The following is a 24,875-nucleotide window of genomic DNA, read 5'->3' as shown; positions in this document are numbered from 1 at the left end:
GACATTGATTGTCTGGAGCTGCTGTGTTGTTAGCGACTAACAACAAACTCTTGTTTGTATTTACTCTTGTGTACTGTATGTTCATTTTTTGTGCTTCCTTGTCATTCGTTTATCATCTGCGCTTTATTTTTGTTGTGTTGTGCATCAGCTGTGATAAACAGACATCCACTCTCGCATTGCATGTGTAACAGTGGCCAGATGCAGGTAAACCACTGCGCACTGACGACCACTAGAGAATGAGGTGTTCAGCGTTATTGTTAGTGCACTCGCCTCGCCTGCCAGTAGCTGACGGAGTTCGAGACTGACTCGGAGCAGGGTGGTTAGGACTGGAGGGTGAGTTTTGAAGCCGGAGCAATGAAGAAAGGGGTGGGTTTGTTTGGGTTGATTTTTTAAATATCAACAGTCCAAAAGCATTTCTGAAATATCGCTTACCCCACCTTTAAAATGACAGTTTAAACATTCATGCTTAATTCAGACCTATCTAGAGTGAATGGGCTTATGCAGTATTGAGAACCACACAGGTACAGGTTTGTACCTTGAGCAATGAAATTCCTTTCAAACTTCTGCAAGAACTCCAGGTACAGCAGGTCATCTGAGGTCAAAGCTTCCTCACCCACCACAGCCTTCATGGCCTGAACATCTTTACCAATGGCATAACATGCATACTGTGGAATTGACAGAGAAACAAAGCAAGTATTAGCCTGGGAAAAAAAAAAAAACATATTAAATGGAATTCTGTTGTATGAGCATTCAACTTCTTTACCAACTGGTTAGAAACATCAGCATGATCTTTGCGGGTCATCCCCTCTCCGATAGCAGATTTCATCAATCGAGACAGAGATGGAAGTACGTTGATGGGAGGATAGATCTTTAAGTGGAAAAAAATAACACCAAAGAGAACAGTTTTAAAGATATATACGTTCATATTCATCTGGGACCCAGGTGAAAAAAAAAGTACATTTCTATAATGTACTTAAAGTGCTCTATTTTCATGCATAAATTATATTTAGTTAACACTTGTAGTACACTATGGGTTCAAATGTACTATAAGTGGTATCTAAATACATTTTTTAAATACAGAGATAGTATATTAAAAGCACATTTTAGTTCATATTTCATGGTGTCTTAAAATAGCACAGTTGAGTACACTTAGATGTTCTTAAGATGATCTTAAGAATTTTTAGTGTATTAAGTACAAAATTAGTGCACGAAAACAGAGCACTTTAAGTACATCATAGAAGTGTACTTTTTTTTCCACCCAGGGTGAATCAGGTGTGCAAGAATGTTTGAATGTACTTCGGTATAGTTTAGAGACAAAATTATCCTTAGAAGTGATCCAAATTTTGCAAAACCTTTCTTAAGGAACATTAGGGAACGCCGTTATTTTGAAAAAAAATTAAATATATAAACAAACAACTAACTAAAATATATAGATAATTAAATAGATACCTAAATAAATAATTAAAATAACTGAAATAAATAAATGCATTAAAGCTGCAGTCCATAATTTTGCCTCTTTGTCTCCATCTCTGTTTGAAACCTGCAATTACAGTTGTTTGCGGAATTATTATCTTTACGTGGGTTGTGCCTCGGCATGTTCATGTTCATGCTCAAAAATTGATTTTGAAAAATTTTTAACCAAAAAAAGTTACAGACAGCAGCTTTAACTAAAGAATAACAAAAGAATTTCAAAGAAACTGTTTGCTAACTTCAAAAATGAAGATCTAAAGGTAAAGTATTAAATATTAGTAATAATATAATCCTATGTAAGAAACATATTAATGGGTCCTTCTGTACTTTTGCAGATTTTGAAGTGGATTATTTACCCATCTATTTTCTAATCACAGCTTTTCATCTGTTTATTATAACAGGCAAAACTTCTCACCTGTCTGTTATGCAGTTGTCTGTCTACATACACCTGTCCCTCTGTGATGTATCCAGTCAAATCAGGGATCGGATGGGTGATATCTGTGTGAAACGGAGAAAATGAGAAATTTGCAGATTTGAGCATTTATCAGTTTTTCATTATTACTACTCAGTCAGAAATGCTTATTCTTGTCATACATTATAATATTTATTAGTTGTTACTCATTTAAAAAAAAAAATCATTTCATTTGCACCATCTGAAGATATTAAATGGTGTATTAATATTGTGATGCCCGAGATAAAATGGCAAAGAAAGTGAGGAAAAAAGAAAGATGGAGGTTTCTTGGTGCTGCTATAATGTGGAACACCTATTCAGAAACACACAGGGGTCCTTCACAAGGATGTTTCTATAGTAACCAAAGCCATCAAGAGTGCTAGTTACTGGGCGCAGTTGCTGTGTCCGGCCAGAAAACAAAATAAAGCACATTTTATATCACAAACTGTCCACAAGCCTGAATCTGGCAAGTTTTAGAACTGCAAAAAGACAACTGCACCATTAAAGAAAACTAATGAAAATTATAAAATTGCATATATGTTATCTGGGAATCAAGTATGCAGAATGTATGAATGTACTTGGCAATAGTTTGGAGACAAAAAAAAAAGGATCTAAATTTTGCAAAACCTTTCTTATGGAACATCCTCATTTGGAAAAAATTGAAAATAAATCAACTAAATAACTAACGAACCAACTAATAATAATAATAATAAAAAATAAATATATATTTAAAATAACTAAAATAACAACTGAAATAACTAAAATAAATAAAATAAATATAACTAAACTAAAACAACTGACTAAATATATAAAAGAAAAAAAAAGAAAATAGCATACTTCTAAACAAATTCCACAATTTCATAGCTCAAATATAGTTACACGCTGAAGTTAATAGTATATTATAGTTTATTAGTATATAAATTAATGTTATTTAAAAATTAATGCTGGGCAAATGATTAATCGCAATCGCATCCAAAATAAAAGTTTGTGTTTACATAATATGTGTGTGTGCTGTGTATTATTATGTATATATAAATTCACACACATTATTATATTTCTATATAAAATATTTATATTTATATATAATATAAAAATATGTACAGTTTATACATGCAAAGTATTATTATTTTTTTTAAATATATACATGTATGTGTGTGTATTTAAATATACAATATAAGTATACACAGCACACCACATAAATTATGTAAACACAAACTTTTACTTGATGAATCGTTTGCCCAGCATGAATAAAAATAGGTCTATGGTCTAATTAAGAAAGCTAAATAAATGTGTATGTGTTTGTACCATCATTAGGCATGGTAAGAATAGGGATCTGGGTGATTGATCCATTCCTGCCCTCCACTCTTCCAGCACGCTCGTAGATTGTAGCAAGATCAGTGTACATGTAACCTGGGAAACCACGACGACCCGGCACCTCTTCACGAGCAGCAGACACCTACAAACCGCAACACATCAGGACAGAATTGATGCTTAACATCATGAGAAGTGAACCTCTGTGTTTGCCGTGTGTATAAAAGTTTTCCATCATCTCCTGTGAAGTTACACAGAAGCATCTTATAACAATGCAGTTACAAAAAAATGAAAGAGTAGCATCTGTTCCACACCAAACAATCAATGATAGCCATTTCAAGCCGGAAAATGAGGTTAATCTGTTTTCTACTTGTTGCATCTGCACACCAAGGTACTTTTATAAGCAGAAAAAAACACTCAGATCTTCTCCCAAGGTTAAAACGAGTGTAGACACTGTTCTGAGCCTCACCTTTACAAGGCTGAATGGGAGAGGGAGTTAAATGTTAACGCTCCTGTAGCTCTTTGGAAGTGGCTGCCAACTGCAGAAGCCAAAGCAGGCAGCTTTGATAGGGCTGAATGTATCCCAAGGTTACAGAGGCACAAAGGCAGGATAGAATGGTCCATTCACATGCACGCAAACTATTTAGAATGAGCATTATGCATTTGACACGTTTAGACATCAAAACATGTTTGTGGCACAAAAATGATAATCACTGGCATGAGGGCTTAAGAAAGGAGATACTGCCAGTAAAAAAAAAAAAAAGTATCTTCAGGAGATTAAGGAACATAATAGAGTGAAGTATACACAAATCTTATTTTGCACAAATCTTCTGTTTATATAATGCCCCACTGGTGTATTTAGAATGGCATACTACCTTACTGCTACATAATATGTATATTTTTTTGTACGCATGAAGTACAGATTAACCACTGTGTGCCGAATACAACGTTTCAGAATAAAGTACCAAGTGTGGTGTGCTCTAGTTGTGTGCTACATATATTGCCAAATGTAGTAGTTACTGTAGGGTACTCTGCGGATTATAAGCATACAGAACATTTTCATTCTTCGTACAGTATATGCACAATTTACAGCAGAAATAATATTAGTAGTATGCCATTATGCTATTCAGAACAAAGCCAATGTCTTGGTCTTACATTGGGTTTTGTTTAAAACTTGATTCTTACACTTTGGCAGATGGTGCTGAAATCCATTCTTCATGATTAGACACAGTGGCTCTTCAACATAAGCCACACAGGAAACATGATACTAACCGTAACGCTGGCCATTGCTCCAATACAGTTCTAAATGTCAAGAGGGGGATACTGTGCTTTTGTTACAGGAGATTGTGCTCATAGCTGTTTGTTAATGGCCAAACAGTTGGAATATGATATGACGGAAATGGCTCTGTACATGCAAAGTCAACTACTTGTATTGCTAATCAGAGTTGAGAGGCCAAGTAAGGTTGTTATATACATACATACATACAGTACTGTGCAAAAGTCTTAGGCACGTCAGTATTTTCACCCCCCCAAAAAAGGTTTTAAGCCAGTTATTTATATTTTTTGCTGTAGTGTGTCAATAGGAAATATCCGTTCACATTTCCAAACATTCATTTTGCCATTAATTGTAATAATCCAGTGAGATTTTTGAATACACAAGGAGACTGATAACAGCCGGTGCTCCACATGGAGATCGGAGCTCACCATCATCAAATCCGTCTGTGATTACATGAAGAAACAGATGAAACTGAGACAAACCAAATCCAGAAGAACTGTGGCTGTGTCTCCAAGAGATTTTAAGAAACCTGCCTCCAAAGCTACCTGAAAAATGATGCCCAAGTGTACCTGGACAAGAGCTGTTTTAAATGCAAAGGGTGGTCACACAAAATATTGATTTGATTTAGTTAATATAAGTTAATTGATAAATAAAATCTATTTATAACAGTATTTTGAAAAAACATCCTCACTTTACAGCATTTTTACACAAGTGCCTAAAAATTCTCACAGTACTGTATCTTTTCAGGCAGGTTTCTTAAAATCTCTTGGAGACACAGCCACAGTTCTCCTGGATTTGGTTTGTCTCAGTTTAATCTGTTTCTTCATGTAATCACAGACAGATTTGATGAGATATATATATATATATATATATATATATATATATATATATATATATATATATATACACACATATACACAAACAAACAAACAAACATATATATATAAATATACAAATAAATTATATTTATATATATATATATATATATTTATTAATATATATATATATATATATATATATATTTTTTTTTTTATTATTATTTATTATATATATATTATATATATATATATATATATATATATATATATATATATATATATATATATATATATATATATATATATATATATATATAAAAATATAAATATAAATATAATTTGCACAGTACTGTGCTGTGTATCTAGTCTAAAAAGTGCACAGTATAATGGTTGGGAAATCATAAAATAATAAGGAAACCACAAAGAGAGACTTGGGATTATTTACATGACAAGGTCAATTATGCTTCAGCAGGTATAAAATCCAAATGGCAAACAACATGATATAGCATATAACAGGGCACTGGAAAAATCCCCACAAAGCAGAGAGTGTGTTGCAGATTTGTTTTGCCCTTGCATTTAATAGAAAACCTACTTGTGCCTTGAAAGCTTTCATAGGTATAAAATGTCAACAGGAACAGTTTATGAGGTACATGTGCATTATGCCTTTGTAAAAGAGACCTTCCAACATATTTGTTGAAATGGCTGGATTCACCATAAAAAGATTGAATAAATTAAGAAATACAAATGCATTGAGTGAGTTCTTACAGCTTGTCCGTTTACCAATATAAACCCATTGGAACACTGAAATTGCTTCAGTTTATTAATTTGTGGTCACTATAGTTCACAGGGACATTTTTTTTTGTGTACTAGAGCAGCATTCATTGGAATGTCACACACTTATTTCTTCTGAAGGGGCACTGGTGGAAGCCCTGAATCTTTTGATTCCACAAGTAAGATAAAATGTGACCAAAAGGAAAAATAAGACATTTTAATTACTTTGTGAAATAAGGCTTTTATGCTCAGCAAGGCTGCATTTATTTGGATGATAAATGCAGCAAAAACAGTAATATTGTGAAATATCACAATTTAAAATAACCATTTTCTATTTTAATATACACTATATGAACAAGTATTGGGACACACCCTTTCATTATTAAATGTAGGTATTTCAATCAGACCCGTTGCCACAGGTGTATAAAATCAAGGACCACACAGTCTGCATTTACAAACATTTGTGGGGAAAAAAATGGGTCGTTCTGAAGAGCTCAGTGAATTCAAGCGTGGTACTGTGATAGTTTGCGTCCTTTGCAATAAATCAATTTGTGAAATATCATCCCTACTAGATATTCCATGGTCTACTTTAAGTGGTATCATGGAAAGTGGAAGCATTGAGGAACAGCAGAAGACCACTTAAAGTCACAAAGTGGGGTCACCGAGTGCTGAGGCACATGGTGTGTAAAAGTCCCCAATGCTTTGCTGATTCCATAGCTGAAGATCTCCAAACTTTTACTGGCATTAAATTCAGCACAAAAACTTCATGGAATGGGTTTCCATGGCCGTTCAGCTGCATGAGAGCATCACATCAAGTGAAATGCCAGGCATCAGATGGAGCAGTGTAAACTAAAGCAGTGGAACATTGTTCTGTGGAGTGACAAATCACCCTTCTCTGTTTGTTCAACATTAGTGCCTTACTTTACAAATGCTCTACTGGATAAATAGGCAAAAAATCCCATAGAAACACACCAAAATATAGCGGAAAAACTTCTCAGAAGAGTGGAAGCTGTTATAGCTGCAAAGGGGGGAGCAACTCCATATTGAATTCTATGTATTTAGAATGTGATGTCAGTACAGTCCCTGTTGGTGTAACGGTCAGGTGTCCCAATATTTTTGATCATATAGTGTATATATATTGTACAAAAGTATAATTTATTTCTGTGATGACAAAGCTGGATTCTTATCCGGACATCATTCTATGAACCTTAAGAAATCATTCTTATATGATGTTTTGGTGCTCAAGAAATATTTCTTATTATTAATCAATGTTGAAAACAGTTGTGCTGCTATATTTTTGCAAAAACTATGATACATTTTTCAAGATGAAACAGAAAGTACACTGCATTTATTTTGCTAGCCTAACCATTTTAAAGTCTTTACTGTCACTCTTGATCAAATTATTTGGTCTTTGTTGGAATAAAAATGGTAATTTCTTTAAAAAAAAAAAAAAAAATTTTAAATTAAAAGATGGGAATGTTTAAATGAAGACCTGCACAAAATAAATACAAATAAAATATCCAACTTCCAGTGATCCTCATGTATTTTTGCAATATGGAAATGAGGAACTTTGTTATTATATTCCACCAGACAAAAAGGAATATGAATTTTGAGCAACAGAATTTTCCATTTAAAGCAAATTATAAAAAAAACAAAAAAACAAAAACTGTTCTTGGAATTTGCAATTAAAACCCACCTTGCTCAAAAATCTGAGGTTCTTGCATATTTGTCCCTTGCTTCTAGCAGACATTATGAAAAAAATAATTTTATTAAGTCGATCGCGCCTTTTCAGTGGCTGCTCCAAATCTCTGGAACAGTCTACCCGTTCACATAAGAACCGCTCGGACTGCTGAAATTTTCAAGTCATTGCTTAAGACCTACCTGTATTTCTTAGCTTTTATTACGAGTTAAGTTGACACTGACATTTTTTTTGTGTTGTTCATCTGTGTGTATTCTGATATATATTAAGCACTTTGGTCAACCATGGTTGTTTTTAAACGTGCCATATAAATAAAATTGAAATTGAAATCCATATGAAATGGTCCTCACCTCTCTCAGAGCCTCTGCATAGGAGCTCATATCCGTGAGGATGACCAACACGTGCTTCTCACACTGATAAGCCAGATACTCCGCTGTGGTCAAAGCCAGACGCGGGGTGATGATGCGTTCAATGCTATGTAGAAAAGATTCACATATTCAATATGTTATACAAAATGCATTACAAAAGAGGACAGAGGTCATTTAAATGAATTTCTCACGTAGGATCGTTGGCCAGGTTCAGGAACAAGCACACATTGTCCATAGAACCGTTCTCCTCAAAGTCTGACTTAAAGAAACGTGCAGTCTCCATGTTGACCTGGGATTCAAACAAACAAACACATGAAACGCCGAACAAATCCAAAGCAAGTCACTTCCTGTTTCACCAGACTCTATTAAACTGACAATGTCAGGTATTTCTTGTTCATTGTTAAAGCAAAATCTCCACTACTTAGTTCAAAATGACCTCTTGAAGTACATTTCCTGCTAGGACTGAAAATCCTTTTCCCTTTATAAAAGGTCTAACATTTTGACCACCCTGCAGATGATTCAAGATATAGAGTTACAGGGTGTCAAAAGCGAATGCATTAGCCATGAGTCCACACTGGGAGCCCAGCGTCCACAGGACACAAGGCTGGGTCAGTGACATTTCAAGCACGGGTTAATGGAAGCCCTCCACACTTGAATACACAGGTGAACCTGACACCTGACGCTGGTAATACCTGTCTGAGAGGACAGACCGCAGCCACTCAGGTGACAATAACAAAGGTTTGAAGAGGAAGCAGACAGTTTAGGGCAGAGGGTTAAGGTGGTATTGAAGAGCAGGATTAAGTCACGTATGAGGATAAACATTCAGCCACTCACACAAAACGGACACAATTTTACATTCCATCCACTAAGAGGATCATTTTACACAAGCATCCTGAAATTCAAGTAAGTTGACAACTCATGAGACCTAGATGTAAAAAAGGATTTACTATTGTAAAGAAAATGAACAAACAAGGAACCTCAAGTAAATAAAAAATTATTATGGCAATTAAAAAAAATACACATGCTTTGACACTGTGGCACAGATAAAGACACAGAAAACCACTCACCCCCATAGCAGCAAAGACGATGGCAAAGTTTTCTGCACTGTAGTCCATCACATCTTTTGATTTTTGCACCAAACCAGCCTGACGACAGATCTGGGCAGCAATCTGCCAGGCACACACAAAAAAAAGGAACCAATATTAGTTACACCTGTATTTTTTTGGTTTTATCCTGGAAATTAATTTAAAAATATTTTAGGAAAAACGTTAAAATGCACAGAAATTAGGCACATTCAATTCATCAACAAGTACTCTACTGAACTAGTTGAGACACAAGCTATAATTATTTCAATTTATTATTAATTAAAATAATATACACTACTGTTTAAAAGTTTGGGGTCAGTAAGATTTTTAAATGTTTTTGAAAGTTCCTTATCACCAAGGCTGCATTTATTTGATAAAAACACAGAAAAAAATAGTAATACTGTGAAATATTATTTAAATTTAAACAAGCTTCTATTTTAATATATTATTTTTAATATATTAAAAAGTAATTTATTCCTTTGATAGCAAAGTTGAATTTTCATCAGCAAATTTTCCCAAAATAAATGTAAAAAAAAAAAAAAGATTGTGGTGCTTAATAATTTTGTGGAAACCATGATATATTTTTTTTTCTCAGGATTCTTTGATGAATGAAAAGTTCAAAAGAACAATTTAAAATAGAAATCTTTTGTAACATTATAAATGTCTTTATGGTCACTTTTGATCAATTTATTGCATCCTTTCTGAATAAAAGCATTAAATTCTGTCAAGAGAAAAAAATCCCAACTTTTGAATGGTAGTGTTTAATCTAAAATTCTCCTATAATTAAACTAATACTTTATTTGATTTTGAAAAAAAAACAAAAAAAAAAAACAACAACATTTAAATTCAATTGTAAAAAAAAAAAAAAAAAAAAAAAAAAAAAAAAAATATTTGATGCTATGTACCACACTATAGTGTTAAAAATATCCTGTTTATGTAATGTACTCTATATGTGTGTGGATGTATATTTGTGTATGCATTTGCAACTAAGAGATTAAGACTATAAGCATGAGGAATTTCACGCTTATCACTTAATGTAATGGTCCTGGACATCTAATCCGGCCTGACCCCTGACTGAACTCTGACCCTGAACACCTGTTTCTCTGAGTGGATAAAGCCGACTGTGACCCCATGACTCCTGCTTAATGAAACGAGAAACATTTATATCACAGCACAGCGCCTTCATTAGTGAGACACTGAAACCCACTTTACACTTGGGCTGTTGGAAGTTCACACCATTCAACCTTGGCTTTTGATCATATATTTTCATAACTGACAATCTAGAGTTTTATCCTCTCTTCACAGCCTATATACTGGAAGAAAAAAAAACTCTTTTTAACTCCGGAATTTAATCTGATTCATTAACTATTGCCCTATTCATCTTGTAGCCATGACAGAATTCAATACTCTTCCTTCTTTGATACATGCATTTCTCACAGGCCTGGAACATATCAGATTGGCTTTTCACAGTTGTAATAGTTAACCAATAGTCATTGTCACCTTGTAATTGTTAACTCATATAGCTACTGTAATCCTGTTCCTTTAAATGCTTTCAAAATGCTTTTTTATTGATGACAAGGACGTTTTAAGTTATGGAACTTGGAAGATGTAATAATGGACCTCTTATATGCCAAAATACAAAGGAAAATTTGATTTTTCTTGTCATGACCACTTTAACATTCTAGCACAGCAGTTTCACACTGTATACCTTTCAATTCAGGGTCGGAACTGCAAAGGCAAGACAAACCCTGGTCTGGAGCTGGTTTTCATGACTGATTTTCTATACCCAGGGTCAAAAGTTGTCTTAACACAGGGTTTAAAATGACATAAACCCAGGGTTAAGCATAGTGTGAAAAGCACCAAAGTGTTGTTGTTTATTATTATTGCCTGCGTGCGTGAGCTTAAGGGTGTTAATGGGAACTTTCATGTTGATGGTTTGTAGAGAACAGCTCTCTCGAGTGTTAAAATCTCAGGGATGAGTGAACCAGCCAGTGCTACTGACATTCACACAAGATAATAATTGTGTTTAGGGTAGGAAAATGTACACAAAGCCTCATTTGCCAGTAACTAATTATGTCATGCAATAAAGTGGCACATCTAATAATGTTTTGTAATATCTGCGACTGGACCTAAAACAGATGTTATGTATGTACTTGATATAAATATTTCAAAATGATGTACCATTTGTTCATAACTGACAAGATGATACAACATTTACTAAATAAATGTCTTGATCATGTAGCAAAAGCATTTAAAGGATGGATAAAAATAAATAAATACATAATTTTGGGTGGCCCTGAAGAAAAAAAAAAAATAAAAAAAAAAAATCACATGTCACAAATCACAAAATATACAGGCAAATTAAAACATACATAACATGAATAAAAGTCAATGCTTTGAGAATGATTCAAGTTCCTCTACAGTTCAGAGCTGAGGAGAATGTAAAGCCATTTACTCTGCAGATGACACGTGTTTGAATGTTTGAGGCACTTGACTAACATTAGGGGCCGTCATTTTTCATAGTTCTAAACAATATTCTCAAGACAGCAACAAAACTGAGGGTGAAATGATGGCACTGAGATTTAGAAATTATTTGACCTTGAATTACTAAGAAGTGTTTGACAAAACCTTCACCATACAAAATTAATTATAAATATGAAAGTAAACCAGACTGAGAATGATACTATGATACAAAATGGCAGAAATGATTGACCTTCCCACACATCCAACTATTCCTACTCAATAGAGTAAAGGCAGGGATGATGTATTTTTGTAGGCCAAAACCTACAAATGTGTTAGCATTTTAGCACTTCTTGTTCCAGTATCCCGAAGTCAATGTGTTTTTTTTTTTATTTTGGTTAAAAGGACTGAAATAAGGTCTGTGGTCAGTAAACACAAGATCAAATATTTTCACTTTTTATTTTATGACAAAACACACCGGTATTACCCCGCTCGTGACGTTATGTAGTTTGTTTATAGCTTAAAAGGTGCACTAGAACTTTTTTTAAAAAGATGTAATATAAGTCTAAGGAGTCCCCTGAATGTGTCTGAAGTTTCAGCTCAAAATACCCCATAGATTTTTTTTTAATTAATTTTTTTAACTGCCTATTTTGGGGCATCATTATAAATGAGCCGATTCAGGGCTACTGGCCCTTTAATTCTCGTGCTCCACGCCCATGGAGCTCACGCTTGCCTTGAACAGTGCATAAACAAAGTTTACACAGCTAATATAACCCTCAAATGGATCTTTACAAAGTGTTCGTCATGCATGCGTCTGATTATGTGAGTGTTGTATACTGTTATATTGTTTACATTGATTCTGAATGAATTTGAGGCTGTGCTCCGTGGCTAACGGCTAATGCTACACTGTTGGAGAGATTTATAAAGAATGAAGTTGTTTATGAATTATACAGACTGCAAGTGTTTAAAAATGAAAATAGCGACGGCTTTTGTCTCTGTGAATACACTAAGAAACGATGGTAACTTTAACCGCATTTAACAGTACATCAGCAACATGCTAACGAAACATTTAGAAAGACAGTTTACAAATATCACTAAAAATATCATGTTATCATGAATCATGTCAGTTATTATTGCTCCATCTGCCATTTTTCGCTATTGATCTTGCTTGCTTATCTAGTCTGTTGATTCACCTGTGCACATCCAGACATTACTGGCTGCCCTTGTCTAATGCCTTTTATAATGTTGGAAATGTGGGCTGGCATATGCAAATATTGGGGGCGTACACCCCGACTGTTACGTAACAATCGGTGTTATGTTGAGATTCGCCTGTTCTTCGGAGGTCTTTTAAACAAATGAGACTTATATAAGAAGGAGGAAACAATGGAGTTTGAGACTCACTGTATGTCATTTCCATGTACTGAACTCTTGTTATTCAACTATGCCAAGATAAATTCAATTTTTCATTCGAGGGCACCTTTGAGGTTATTCTGGCAATTGTATTTAGTTTAATTGTGTTCATTTGTGAAAATCATCTTGATGGACAAAATGTGTAGGTATCAAACACTTTTATTAATCACAGCTTTTTTTGTGATAATTCAGAAGCATATTGAAAAATCCTATTGGGTTTTTGTTGAGGGAACCAGTGTGATGCTAACCGGGTTGGGAAAGTTCCCATTAACCGGGTTCCAGCTTGGCCTACAAATTTACGTCATTCCTGCAGCACTCTATACAAGGCGGCCTATTTATATCCTTAACAGCTCATGTCGTGGGTTACAACATTCAATTTCAAGCCTGACGCCAGATAAGTTTGGCAGCTGAGTCACTTACAGCCATAGCTGGTGGGCATAACCAACTACAACATCTTATTTATTATCTTTGGGACAGAAACTACTAAAGCACAAGCAACCTATTATCTATGTGGTGGTGTTGTATACTTAGAAAGCCCTTGAAAGACATCACTAAAGGGTTTGAAAAGTATGTTCCCATATGTGTTCCACTCAATAATTCCTCTAATAAAGTGCTGGTGGCAAAGAAATTGACTGTGACCTCTGCCACTGTTCTTTGAAAGTTTGTGGAACAAACTCATTGTTCCAGAATCATTTGTAGTTCTCATCATAATCATACTAGTCAGTGCGCTCTCGACCAAAGCACACACACATAGCCACCTCTTGGGAGTGTCAGATTTTCCCGTCTTGGCGTATATTCGTGATGGTTATGTGTATGTGAACAGCATGTGTAACAACATATTGTCTCCATCCATTAGGTCTTAGTGATAGCAGCATTCAAAACATGCTACTATTGGCTGTCTGTATTATAAATGACAATCAAACAACAAAAGAAAAGCTTTAATAAGGATTAATCTATAATTTATACAGTTATGATTATGCAGAGTTATTTTATATTTGATTATTCAATTAGTCAATACCACGGTAAAAACATTTAAAGGTACAAATAAAACGATGCTATATATTTTTTTCAGGTAGGTCTAATAGTACACAGCAAAATCCCCAGAGTTAAATCAACTCTGCTCAGAGTACATATGGTCCCTCTCTAAATAGTGTTAAAGTAACACTGAAGTAGAGTTAATGTTAATGAGATAATTAAGCAATTAATAAGGCTGTGACTTAAGTCACTTGTAGTTCTTGTGTTTTTTTTCTTATTTCTTCAGTGATTCTGCTTGTTAACAGGAGGTGTTCATCACTTATGCGCAATCATTACTTAATTAATTGCTTAATTATCTCATTAAATTTAACTCTGCTTCAATGTTATTTTAGAGGGACCATATGTACTCTGAACAGAGTTGATTTAACTCTGGGGATTTTGCTGTGTACTATTAGACCTGCCTGAAAAAAATTATAGCATTGTTTTATTTGTATCTTTAAATGTTTTTACCGTGGTATCGACTTTGGTATCAAGTATTGTGCACTTTTGGTGGTATCGGTACCGACTACTAGATTTTTGGTATTGTGACATCCCTATTTGTTACTAAAAAAATTTAAGTATTATAGTATGTTTTAATAAAACTAAAATGGTTTTAAAAGTTATAAAAGGCTAAACTATTCCATGTTTGACTCATATTTCAATTATTAAAAGAGTTCTATTCTCCAAGGTTTACAGGAATATAAAGAATTAATTAGTAATGAGTTGAATTACTTATTGAGTAATTAAATTACTTTTGAGACAGAGTAATTAGAAAAGTATTTTAAATACAACATTGATGTAATTAGTAATTAATTACTTTTTTGAAGTAACTTACCCAACACTGATCATAACTAAGTGGTTGGTTTTGTTTGCTTACTCTAGAGCTCTTGAAATCATACTGGTTCTTCCCACATTCATACAAGAGGAGAATGTGATGAAACGAACCCTGACCCACCTCACTGTTTCCACAGAAACACCACAGGCTGAAATCAATTACAGATCCCTCTCAAATTAACGTTAATCACACAGCCTTGTCTCACTCGCAAGCATAATACAGAAAAAGGAACTGTGGCTGCCTCAGTGCTACACAATAAAGTGCTAAATTTGATCACAACACTTCAAATGAGGGAATTTAAATAATCCCTGTAGGTTTCATTAAAATAATTAAAACACACTGGCAAGCAGCATGGTCTGTATTGTATCATCGGTTCCTGAATTGGGCTCTGGATAAAGACAGATTCCTGTGGAGCATTTTGAAGACAGTTAAAATCTGGCAAGGTGAATCTAAATCCATCTGAAACACCGGAAATGTATGCTAGTTAGAAAACAATATAATGGTCACACTGAATAATTATCCAATATCAATAATCTCAAAAAAGGCCATATCATCAGGCTTACCCTAGTAAAAAAAAACCTATACCAAAATCTATTTAAAATACATTGATTTCATACTAAGTATACTTCACACATTAACATATTTATTGACAAATCACTTAACACTTACTGATATGAAATTATTATTAAACTTTATTTGAAGTATTTCTTTATCACACAATGCACATTTCTTAATCTTATGCCTAAAGTGTTTTAATATCACTATTAATAAGGACCGTACGAGCTTTGTATAATATCAGTCTTTAAATGTAAGATATTTAAAGTGTACCAACAGCATACTTGCAATAGTTCCACTTTAGCAAAATCAAATATACTTAAGTATATCTTTAGTTGGACCTCAGCACTACTTCTGCATAATTAAAGTGCATTAAGTACAAAATTAGTTGTTCCAATTTAGCAGACTTTAAGTATACCAGTTTAGTATACCAAAAGTAAAATTGCATTGTATTTTTATTTAGCACATAAATATGTAAATATATTTGTAGTATACTTAGAACAAAATAAATGTATTTCAAATACATTTTAATTTTTTTTTTTTTTTCACTAGGGTAGCCATGCCCACTTGGCCAATAAACGGAAGCAATAGTTATAAGTGCTATAACTATAGTTTTAGTTTAAAAAAAAAAAAAAAAAAAGTACTGTCAGTCTCTAAAATGGACAACACAATTTATGTGTTTGAGTTTTGATTATATTATATTATATTATATTATATTATATTATATTATATTATATTATATTATATTATATTATAATATAATATAATATAATATAATATAATATAATATAATATAATATAATATAATATAATATAATATAATATAATATAATATAATATAATATAATATAAATAAAGGATGATGAATTTTATACTTTATTTTACACAATCAATTATCAATTTAATAATTTAACACAATCTAGATATCGGCCAATGAACAGTCCGTATTGGATGAAAACAGCCAACCAGCAGAGCAAGAATTTCTGTTGTGTAATGAGCTACCTGTGCTGTTTAACACACCTCATTATGTGGTAGTCCAGCAGCGCTAAAGATAGGGATCTTCTGCCCACGGGCGATACTGTTCATGCCATCAATTGCAGAGATGCCAGTCTGAATCATCTCCTCAGGGTAGATACGGCACTGAGGGTTGATGGGCTGACCTAAGAGGAATCAAAGGGAGAACAGTGATCTCACATGAGCAGAAAACTTAGAGTACTTAGAGTCTACAAGGTACAACTTCTATTTCTAAAGAAGGAAAAGAGAGCTAATAGAAAAAAAAGATTTTCTTCAGGCAAAACGATCCACATTGACTACTCAAGGCAAATGATAAAGGCTTATATTTTAGAAAAATGTTTTCTCGTTATATATCAGCTTGCTATACACTATTTGGAGTGGTGTGACCTTGACGCCTGATCAACCTTTTATTACGCCCCCTCTTATCCATTTGGCTCATTCAAACGTTGCTTTGAGTCACCATTGTATACCTTTGATGGCTCAAAAGCTCACCTTTGCCATTTCAGCTTAGCAGAGATCAGGGTCATGAGGTCAGTAAATGGCTTAAAAAGCACACAAAAATTCAATCATTCAACCTCTCAAAATACTTTTAAAATAATATTTTAAGCATTTATGAACATTTCTGGCCATGCTGGCCCTTCAACTAAGCTGCAGACAAACTGAGCACACGCAGACAAAACACATTTAACATGGCTGATAGTAGCCTAATTGGTAAAAATTTGAAATCAAACAGGACCCAACATCTAGAGTTAATGAGATCACAGTACTGCTTAGTCACCTATGCAGCTCTCAAGAAGACACTTGTTCCTAGAAATGTTATATAAAGCTTTAGAAAAAAAAAAAAAAAAAAAAAAGCCTTTTACCCATGATGTCCAAATAGTCCTCAGCCAGAACAGTAGGACCCCGGTCAATGGGTTTACCCGAGCCGTTGAAAACACGTCCTGACATAAAATGACAAGATCTTCATGACATCTGTATTGGTTATGTAGAAGACACATAAAGACTATGATTACATAAGCTGCATGAGCATTAGTTACATGCTTACCAAGCATATCCTCAGACACAGGTGTGCGCAAGATGTCACCAGTGAATTCACACGCGGTCTTCTTCGCATCAATACCTGAGGTTCCTTCAAACACCTAATTGGCACAAAATGTAAATATTTTTCAGCTGTGATCTGATCTTATCTTGAGATACTGTAATTATTTATGTCTAGCAAATACTTTAGAGAATAGTTATATTTAAAAAAAAAAAAAATTTCAGTGCACCTGGACGACAGCTTTGGTGCCAATGACCTCCAGAACCTGCCCACTCCTCTTGGTCCCATCAGGCAAGGTGAGGTGCACAATCTCTGCATAACGTGGAAACTAGAGGAGGACAATAAAGACAGATGGAGATGAGGATCAATATGTACTAGTGTTCAGTTTTTTTGGGGGAAAGAAATAAATACTTTTATTTAACAACGATGCATGATCAAAAGTGACAGTAAAGATGTACATTGTTACAAAATAAAATCCAATTTCAAATAAATGCCATTTGTTAATAATAATCATCAAGAAGAAATGTTTCTTGGCAAGGAAATAAGCATTTCAGAATGATTTCTGAAGGATCATGTGACATCTGCAATAATGATGCTGTAAATTCAGCTTTGCTACCATAGAAATAAATTACCATTATTAAAATATAGAAAAATGGAAAGTAATTTTACATTTGTAATAATATTACAAAATATTACTGTTTTTTAACTGTATTTTTGATCAAATAAATTATGCCTTGGTGAACATAAGAGACTTATTTCATAAACAACCACGCGTAATTATTCCAAACTTTTGAACGGTAGTCTATGTTCTTACTTAAACATATATGACCATTAAACAGAAATAATTTAATCCAAAATCTAATGTTCAAAAGTTTAGCTATAAAATTATTCTCATTTTATTGCTGCATTTGGGAAAATTATTTCCTTTTTCTTTTACATTCAATAGCTAGGACTATTTTCTGTATTGTCTTGACTAAAAATTAGAGAGCTAATGTTACAAATTAAAAGCCAAAATATGAAAATAACTAGGTGAAACTTTATAATTATTATTATTTTCTGTATTCTCACTTTAAAAAGTTTACATCAAAAGAAAAAAAAAAACATTTTCTCATATTTAGAGATACTTTGTATGTTAAAACATGGGAAAAGGTCTTACTTTGACATGGTCCAAGATAACCAGAGGCCCATTTACACCGGACACAGTAGAGTAGGCTGTGGATGACAAAAGTAACACAAAATGTAAAACCATACATAAACCTTTTAACAGAATCTGTACTGCCCGGAAAGAATGCTATACAAGACCTCAAAATTAAATTTTTAAATTTATATCTTCAATTTGCATTTTTATTTGACAATTTGAGATGCCCATGACTAGTAAACATGCAATTATTAAAACAGATAAATGGGAAACTTTTATTGATTCTAGGTTGCTGCATGTCTTCTTGACAGGTGTAAGTGCAGACATGGTCACACACACACACACACACACGCAAGCACGCACACACACACACACACACACACACACACACACACAAGCACTCGCTGTGACCAATAAAGTGCATGAAATTTGCTACAAAAGCCCACAATCACATGGAAATGAGGACTCTTTCTCTTGACACCTGTGCATCTAATTGTACACAGTGACCTTTACTGGAGTATTCTAAATGGCTTTCATAAATTTCCATGTCCAAATGTCAGGGCTACAAGAACATAGTTAGCACATTCGAGGCAGCTTTTTCAGAAGATGTCACGATGGGGGACGACATCTTCACTTTGTTCCATAAGGGACAATTACTTGGCTCAGACTACGGTAATTTATGATGGTTCCAGGTGCCCAAAAAGTCTCATACAGCCTATATAAACAATGACATTCATTTTAGGGAGACAGAATGTCTATCTTTGGGTTGAACAGGCCAAGCAGAGTGGGTCACAGATGAGACTTTAAGACAACACTCTTTTTCCAACATGACCGGGGTTCATGTGACTCCTGAATCACTCTTGTCTTTAACAAACTATGACTCGGAGATGAAGCATAGCATGCCCCAAATATAAACAGAAACATTAGACGGAGGGAAGAAATTCTGCTAAATCTGCCAGAACAGTATAAGCAAGTATTTTTGTTTTTGGTCGAGGGTGCAGGTGCATGCTCAGGGTGGGCCGTCATTAGGAGCAGAGAGTGTGGTCTCATACTTTGGCCTTTTACTTTGCATGGGAAAACATTAGCCGTCCTGTCACAGGAGCCAATTTGGTGTGTGTCCTTTCACTTTGTTTCAGCGTGTGTGTATACAAGTGAAAGAGAGAGATATTGCATGCTAGATGGAGAAGAGTCGGCTTTGTCTGCTCTGGGTCGTCCATCACGCCTCAGTGTGTCGGTTTTGTGTACGCCGTCAGACACTGGTCTGATATCAAAGGCAGTAGGAAATGAGAATGGACTGTCTCTAACGCCCAGCACAGCAGCTCCACGGGGAACAGACACTATGCCACTAATTAGGCTTCAGAAAGCAGAATCATTTGTCAATGCACTATTGCCGTTTCCCACACACACACCTGCACATCATGACTTTCCTTACAGGCTGAGGAGAAAAGGAAGACTAAAAGAGAGAAACGTGGTTTATATATATATATTCCTAATTTTATTGTGAAATCTTAGCAAAGTAACCCTTAGGGCGTCTACAGTGCCTAACACATTATTATTTTGTGGTTGTGTATTTTATGCATATTCATTTATAATTATTGCATTCTAGAGCCCAGGTATTTATTATCTTTAGCATCTGATTTTAGTTTTAAAGACAGAAAAATAACCATAAAGTATAACAGAAAATGCATTCAATACAATAACTATTCACATTCTAAATTTCAGCCATTTGTTCACTTTGACCTATTATTTGTTGAATTTACATGGTTGCACCACCTTATGAATATCAGTTGTGCCACCTGACAACATTAATAATGACAGGGAATATGGTGAATACTGAATTTCTTTTTCATTTCAATTACATATAGAAATAATATGTAGCACTAAGTAAAAGTAGTTAACTGATCAAAAACTGAATAAATCACATTCAGAATGTAGGAACTGGAATAGGCTACAGCGCAAAAGATTGGTTAGAAACAACAAAGTCATGTTTTATATTGATACAAAAAAAAAAACATCGGCTTAAACAGTTGATAATTTTTCATTAAAATGTTACATTAAAACTAACATTTTTGAACAATAATTTAAAGAAAAAGAATAATAATAGGCAATCTTAGCATAAAAATTATCATTTATTTAGCTTAATTTTTTTTTCAGTTTCCATACAGGGACATTCATTGCAGTTGCACCACCTGGCTTCCCAATAAAACTGAGGAATTAAAGGAATAATGAAAAATTTGTCATCATTTACTCACCCTCAAGTTGTTCCGAACCTGTATGAGTTTCTTTCTTCTGTTGAACACAAAAGAAGATATTTTGAAGAATGTTGGTAATCAAACAGATGAAGGTAGCCCGCTGACTTCCAAAGTAGGAAAAAAAGTACTATGCAAGTCAATGTGGCCCATCAACTGTCTGGTTACCAACATTCTTTAAAATATCTTCTTTTGTGTTCAACAGAAGAAAGAAACTCATACAGGTTTGGAACAACTTGAGGGTGAGTAAATGATGACAAATTTTTCATTATTCCTTTAATTTACTTGCACTGAAATTAAATTATTTTTATTTTAATGTGGTTATCCAAAATCCTTTTCTACCATCAGTTCTATACACTTCTGATATTACTGCAAAATTAAATGAAAAAAATATACTAAAGTGTAGAGAAAAAAATCTAAAGATGTCTAATAAAACAAGAAAAAAGATATTAGCTGCACAGGTGAAAGACTTGAGCTACCATTATTGTGATTCCTGAGTGACACGTCTTCCCTAAATAAATGATTAGTCTCATAATTGCCGTTATTACAGTGAAAGAAAAACAGTAGTCAAATCAGCCCAACACTGAATATTTGCTCTCTCAAAACACGCAAAAACAGATGCGTTTGGCAATTTTGCGAACACACTAAAATGCATGCTTCCTGCAAATTCCATCATTTTTCAAGACATTATGGCTTTTCCTTCCCTGAGTCCTTTTTTGCCTCAGCCCAGACAAATTGCAGTATGTGCTTCACAGGGAGGTGCTTATAAAATGGATTTAATAGCTACACTTACCCTACAAATTGCCCATATGTTTCAAAGGAGATGCATATGTCTATTTACTGAGAGGTGATCATAATTACGAGGCTGGAAAATTGCGGCCATATAATTGTACATCAACCCCTTAAAAGTCTCTCGAACGCAACGCAAACTGCTAATGGAAAATAGTAAGGAGATGAAATCTTTACTCAAACAAAGCTCATGATACACTCCTTTATTGTGCACAACATTAGACGAACGCTAAATGAAGGCACGCAGGTGCTAATCTGCTGTGCCGAAGCAGGACGCAGCTAGTTTTTAGTCAAACAACGCAAGCAAAAATTAATTTACATCTAAATACTCTGGAGAAATGGCAAAAAACGAGCTGTGCAAATCACAAATACACAGTGTAGAAAAATCTGATCATAATTAAGAAAAAAAGAATTGCTTATTTATTTATATATATATATATAAAAAAAAACTAGGGTGATGAAACAACCCTGCCGAACCATGAGCCAATCTCCTTCCAGCTCTGTGATGAAGATGGCGGCCCACTTCAACTCCACACACAGAGGATTCAGTGCCGCATAAGAGGCCTTGTAAAATAAAGATTAAAAAATGGCTATACATTCACATGGTGTGAAGTAGCAACATTTCCCATTAGGCTTGAAAAACTTTCCCCACCCCTCCCAGGACACTTGAGTTTGAGTGCGCCGGTCCGAGGGCTAGGCATGCAACACCAGCGCGGGTCAACGTGAGGCCTGTGGAGCTGCCAGGCCCTATTGTGTGCCGAGATGTTAATTGGTTCTAATCCGGCGGTAGAAGCTGTTTTGGTAGCCTGACCCCGCGCCCTGAAGGACACCTTGGTGTGAAATACTAAAGGGCCCATTCAAGTGGTGCTGAAAGGAGGCATGGAGCATTCCAACACATTTCCATTTCTGCTGTGAAAGAGAAGCGCTAAAGGGGGGGGGATGCACGGTGGGACAGGCGTTTTTTGGGACGGCCGGTAGCGTTGCGCTGAAACTGAATTAACGATACAAAAGCGCAGGCAAAGGTGCCAGGCTTCTCTCATTCACGCACATCCTCCTGCATTTCTTCTTTTTTTTTTTGCAGAGGATCCACATGGTGGTTTCCCATAAGACGATATAAAAGAGAGCGCTAATTGCCCCATGTTTGGGATCAGATGGACACAAATGCAACTGTCATTAAACAGACAAACAAGCCTCACACAATTCCGCCATGACACTCGCTAAACTTTCCCCGCAAGGCCCACATATTAAGATTTGATAATGAATTCAGAGACATCTTTGATAGCGTAACTGAAAAAGACTGATCCTGATGGAGGGGAGAGCGCTATCATGTTTTAAAATGTAGACTAACAAGACAATTTCATAAAGAAATCCTAAGAAAAAAAATTCTCATTTGTGCATTTACTAGGATGGGTTTGTTTTTTAAGCCATGTTAGCATCATGGGTATTTACATGGCCATTCACGACAGTGTTATTGACACAAAATCAGAAATCTGCAATGTTGGCAATAGCTTCATAGCTCGTACTCAGAATTTACAGACTCTGAAATGACTAATAGTTTGATATGACACCTCTACTTTTTGACTGAGAGAATAATCAATAGACTGTTTAAGCTGTATAAGTGAGCAAATGTTCAATGGTAGAATTAAACAAACCACCTGCCAAAAAACACCACAAATCACGCAGCTATTCTGCGAGAACGGACAATGTTGAATACGACCTGTAGCCGCAAACGTAAATGGCACAAAACGTACGTACTGTGCTTTTGATTAAATGCACATTAGCACATTTCTGTGAAAAAATAAATGATTTTCATGACAATAAATGACAATAATTGCTACCACAGTCCTGTAAAGACATATAATAGCTGCTGGATTCTAAACTCAACTTTACGCCTATTCAGAAACATGCTGAACAAATGTAAAAATTGTAGGACACAAAATGCTTTTTGAAAAAAAAAAGAAAAAAAAAAGAGAAATGTTGGATGACCAATAGATAGACATATGAAAGACAGTGAATCAGAGCTCACAGGGGACCTTGATGGTTTTATCTTGGACTTCAATGCTAACAGAGGGAATCCAATTATGGCACTGACAGCACAATGTGCAACACATTCAAAAGGGCAGTTTTTGGATTTAGTAGACTATGTATCAAAATAAATTGAGCAAAATCGAAAGATGATCATTTTGAATGTATAAAATATTAAGAAGATATTGTTTGGAGGGCCTTCATGACTTCACGCACAAACAAATGATTATAGCTTCTTTGAATAACCCAGAAGTGCTAGCTAGTAAAATATGAATCTTCCCCAGCAGAACATTTACTGTCATTGTAAACTGAAAAACTTCCTGAAATAAAAAAAAAAAATGCAAGAGAGGAAAAAAATAATAAATTATTAAATTAAATATAAAGTATTACATAATTAAACATTAAATAATAACATCAATAAATTAATCATAATTTAAAATGGCAAGTTAAATCAAAGTTTGCCATGTATGCTTTCCATTCAGTTCAGGTATTTAAAAAAAATAAAATAAAATAATAATAATAATGTAATGCCCTCTTCAAGAGCCATTTAAGAGATGCAGAGTCCGTCTGAAGTTACACTGTTTGGAATCACATAACATCACGAGAGAAATTAACTTGACATGCAATCAAATCTACTAAAGCTACCAAACAAAAAAGTCCCCTAAAAAATAAACAAAAGCAAGACCTGCATGCTGCAACACATAGTCCGTCTGATAAAGACACACACACACACACACACAAGCAATTGTGGCTGTTCATCTGTCCTAACAAAGACCTCCACAGTGATGACACCCCCATCAAACAGGAATGCTTTTAACCCCACAGGTAGAGGCAGAGGCTGTAACGGAGGACTCCCCACACGCACGCACTGATTGGGTCGTGTGTAATCAGACGACTGCGTGTGCGTGTGTGTATGGGGGGGGGGGGGACGGTGGGAAGAGCTGTAATCTGTGTGTGTTTCCTGGCGGGATGCAGACTGAAGGGGTGACAGCTAAACTGAGACAGCTGGTTAACCTCGCTGCCTCTCGAGGAGAGGTTGCAAAGTGGTGCAGTTACAATAGATCGAAACAGCCGTAATGTTACTGCAACAGTTTGAGA

General features: G+C 34.7%; 1 protein-coding gene across 1 annotated transcript in view; it reads right to left on the bottom strand.

Annotated features, from left to right (window-relative positions):
• atp6v1ba (ATPase, H+ transporting, lysosomal, V1 subunit B, member a) overlaps positions 1-24,875 on the bottom strand; it is a 32,876-nt gene that overhangs the window by 3,181 nt on the left and 4,820 nt on the right. The window contains exons 2-13 of the mRNA XM_067367328.1: positions 18,733-18,788; positions 17,806-17,904; positions 17,583-17,676; positions 17,401-17,478; positions 16,544-16,683; positions 9,232-9,333; positions 8,356-8,453; positions 8,147-8,270; positions 3,227-3,377; positions 1,886-1,968; positions 764-868; positions 536-665 (exon numbers count right to left, since the gene is read on the bottom strand). Coding sequence (XP_067223429.1) covers positions 536-665; positions 764-868; positions 1,886-1,968; positions 3,227-3,377; positions 8,147-8,270; positions 8,356-8,453; positions 9,232-9,333; positions 16,544-16,683; positions 17,401-17,478; positions 17,583-17,676; positions 17,806-17,904; positions 18,733-18,788 — 1,260 coding nt within the window. The remainder of the gene's footprint in view (positions 1-535; positions 666-763; positions 869-1,885; positions 1,969-3,226; positions 3,378-8,146; positions 8,271-8,355; positions 8,454-9,231; positions 9,334-16,543; positions 16,684-17,400; positions 17,479-17,582; positions 17,677-17,805; positions 17,905-18,732; positions 18,789-24,875) is intronic.

The sequence above is a fragment of the Chanodichthys erythropterus genome, chromosome 18 (assembly GCF_024489055.1).
Source record: "Chanodichthys erythropterus isolate Z2021 chromosome 18, ASM2448905v1, whole genome shotgun sequence".
Taxonomy (NCBI): Eukaryota; Metazoa; Chordata; class Actinopteri; order Cypriniformes; family Xenocyprididae; genus Chanodichthys; species Chanodichthys erythropterus.
The sequence above is the reverse complement of the archived record's forward strand: the minus strand, read 5'-3'. Positions and strand labels throughout refer to the sequence as shown.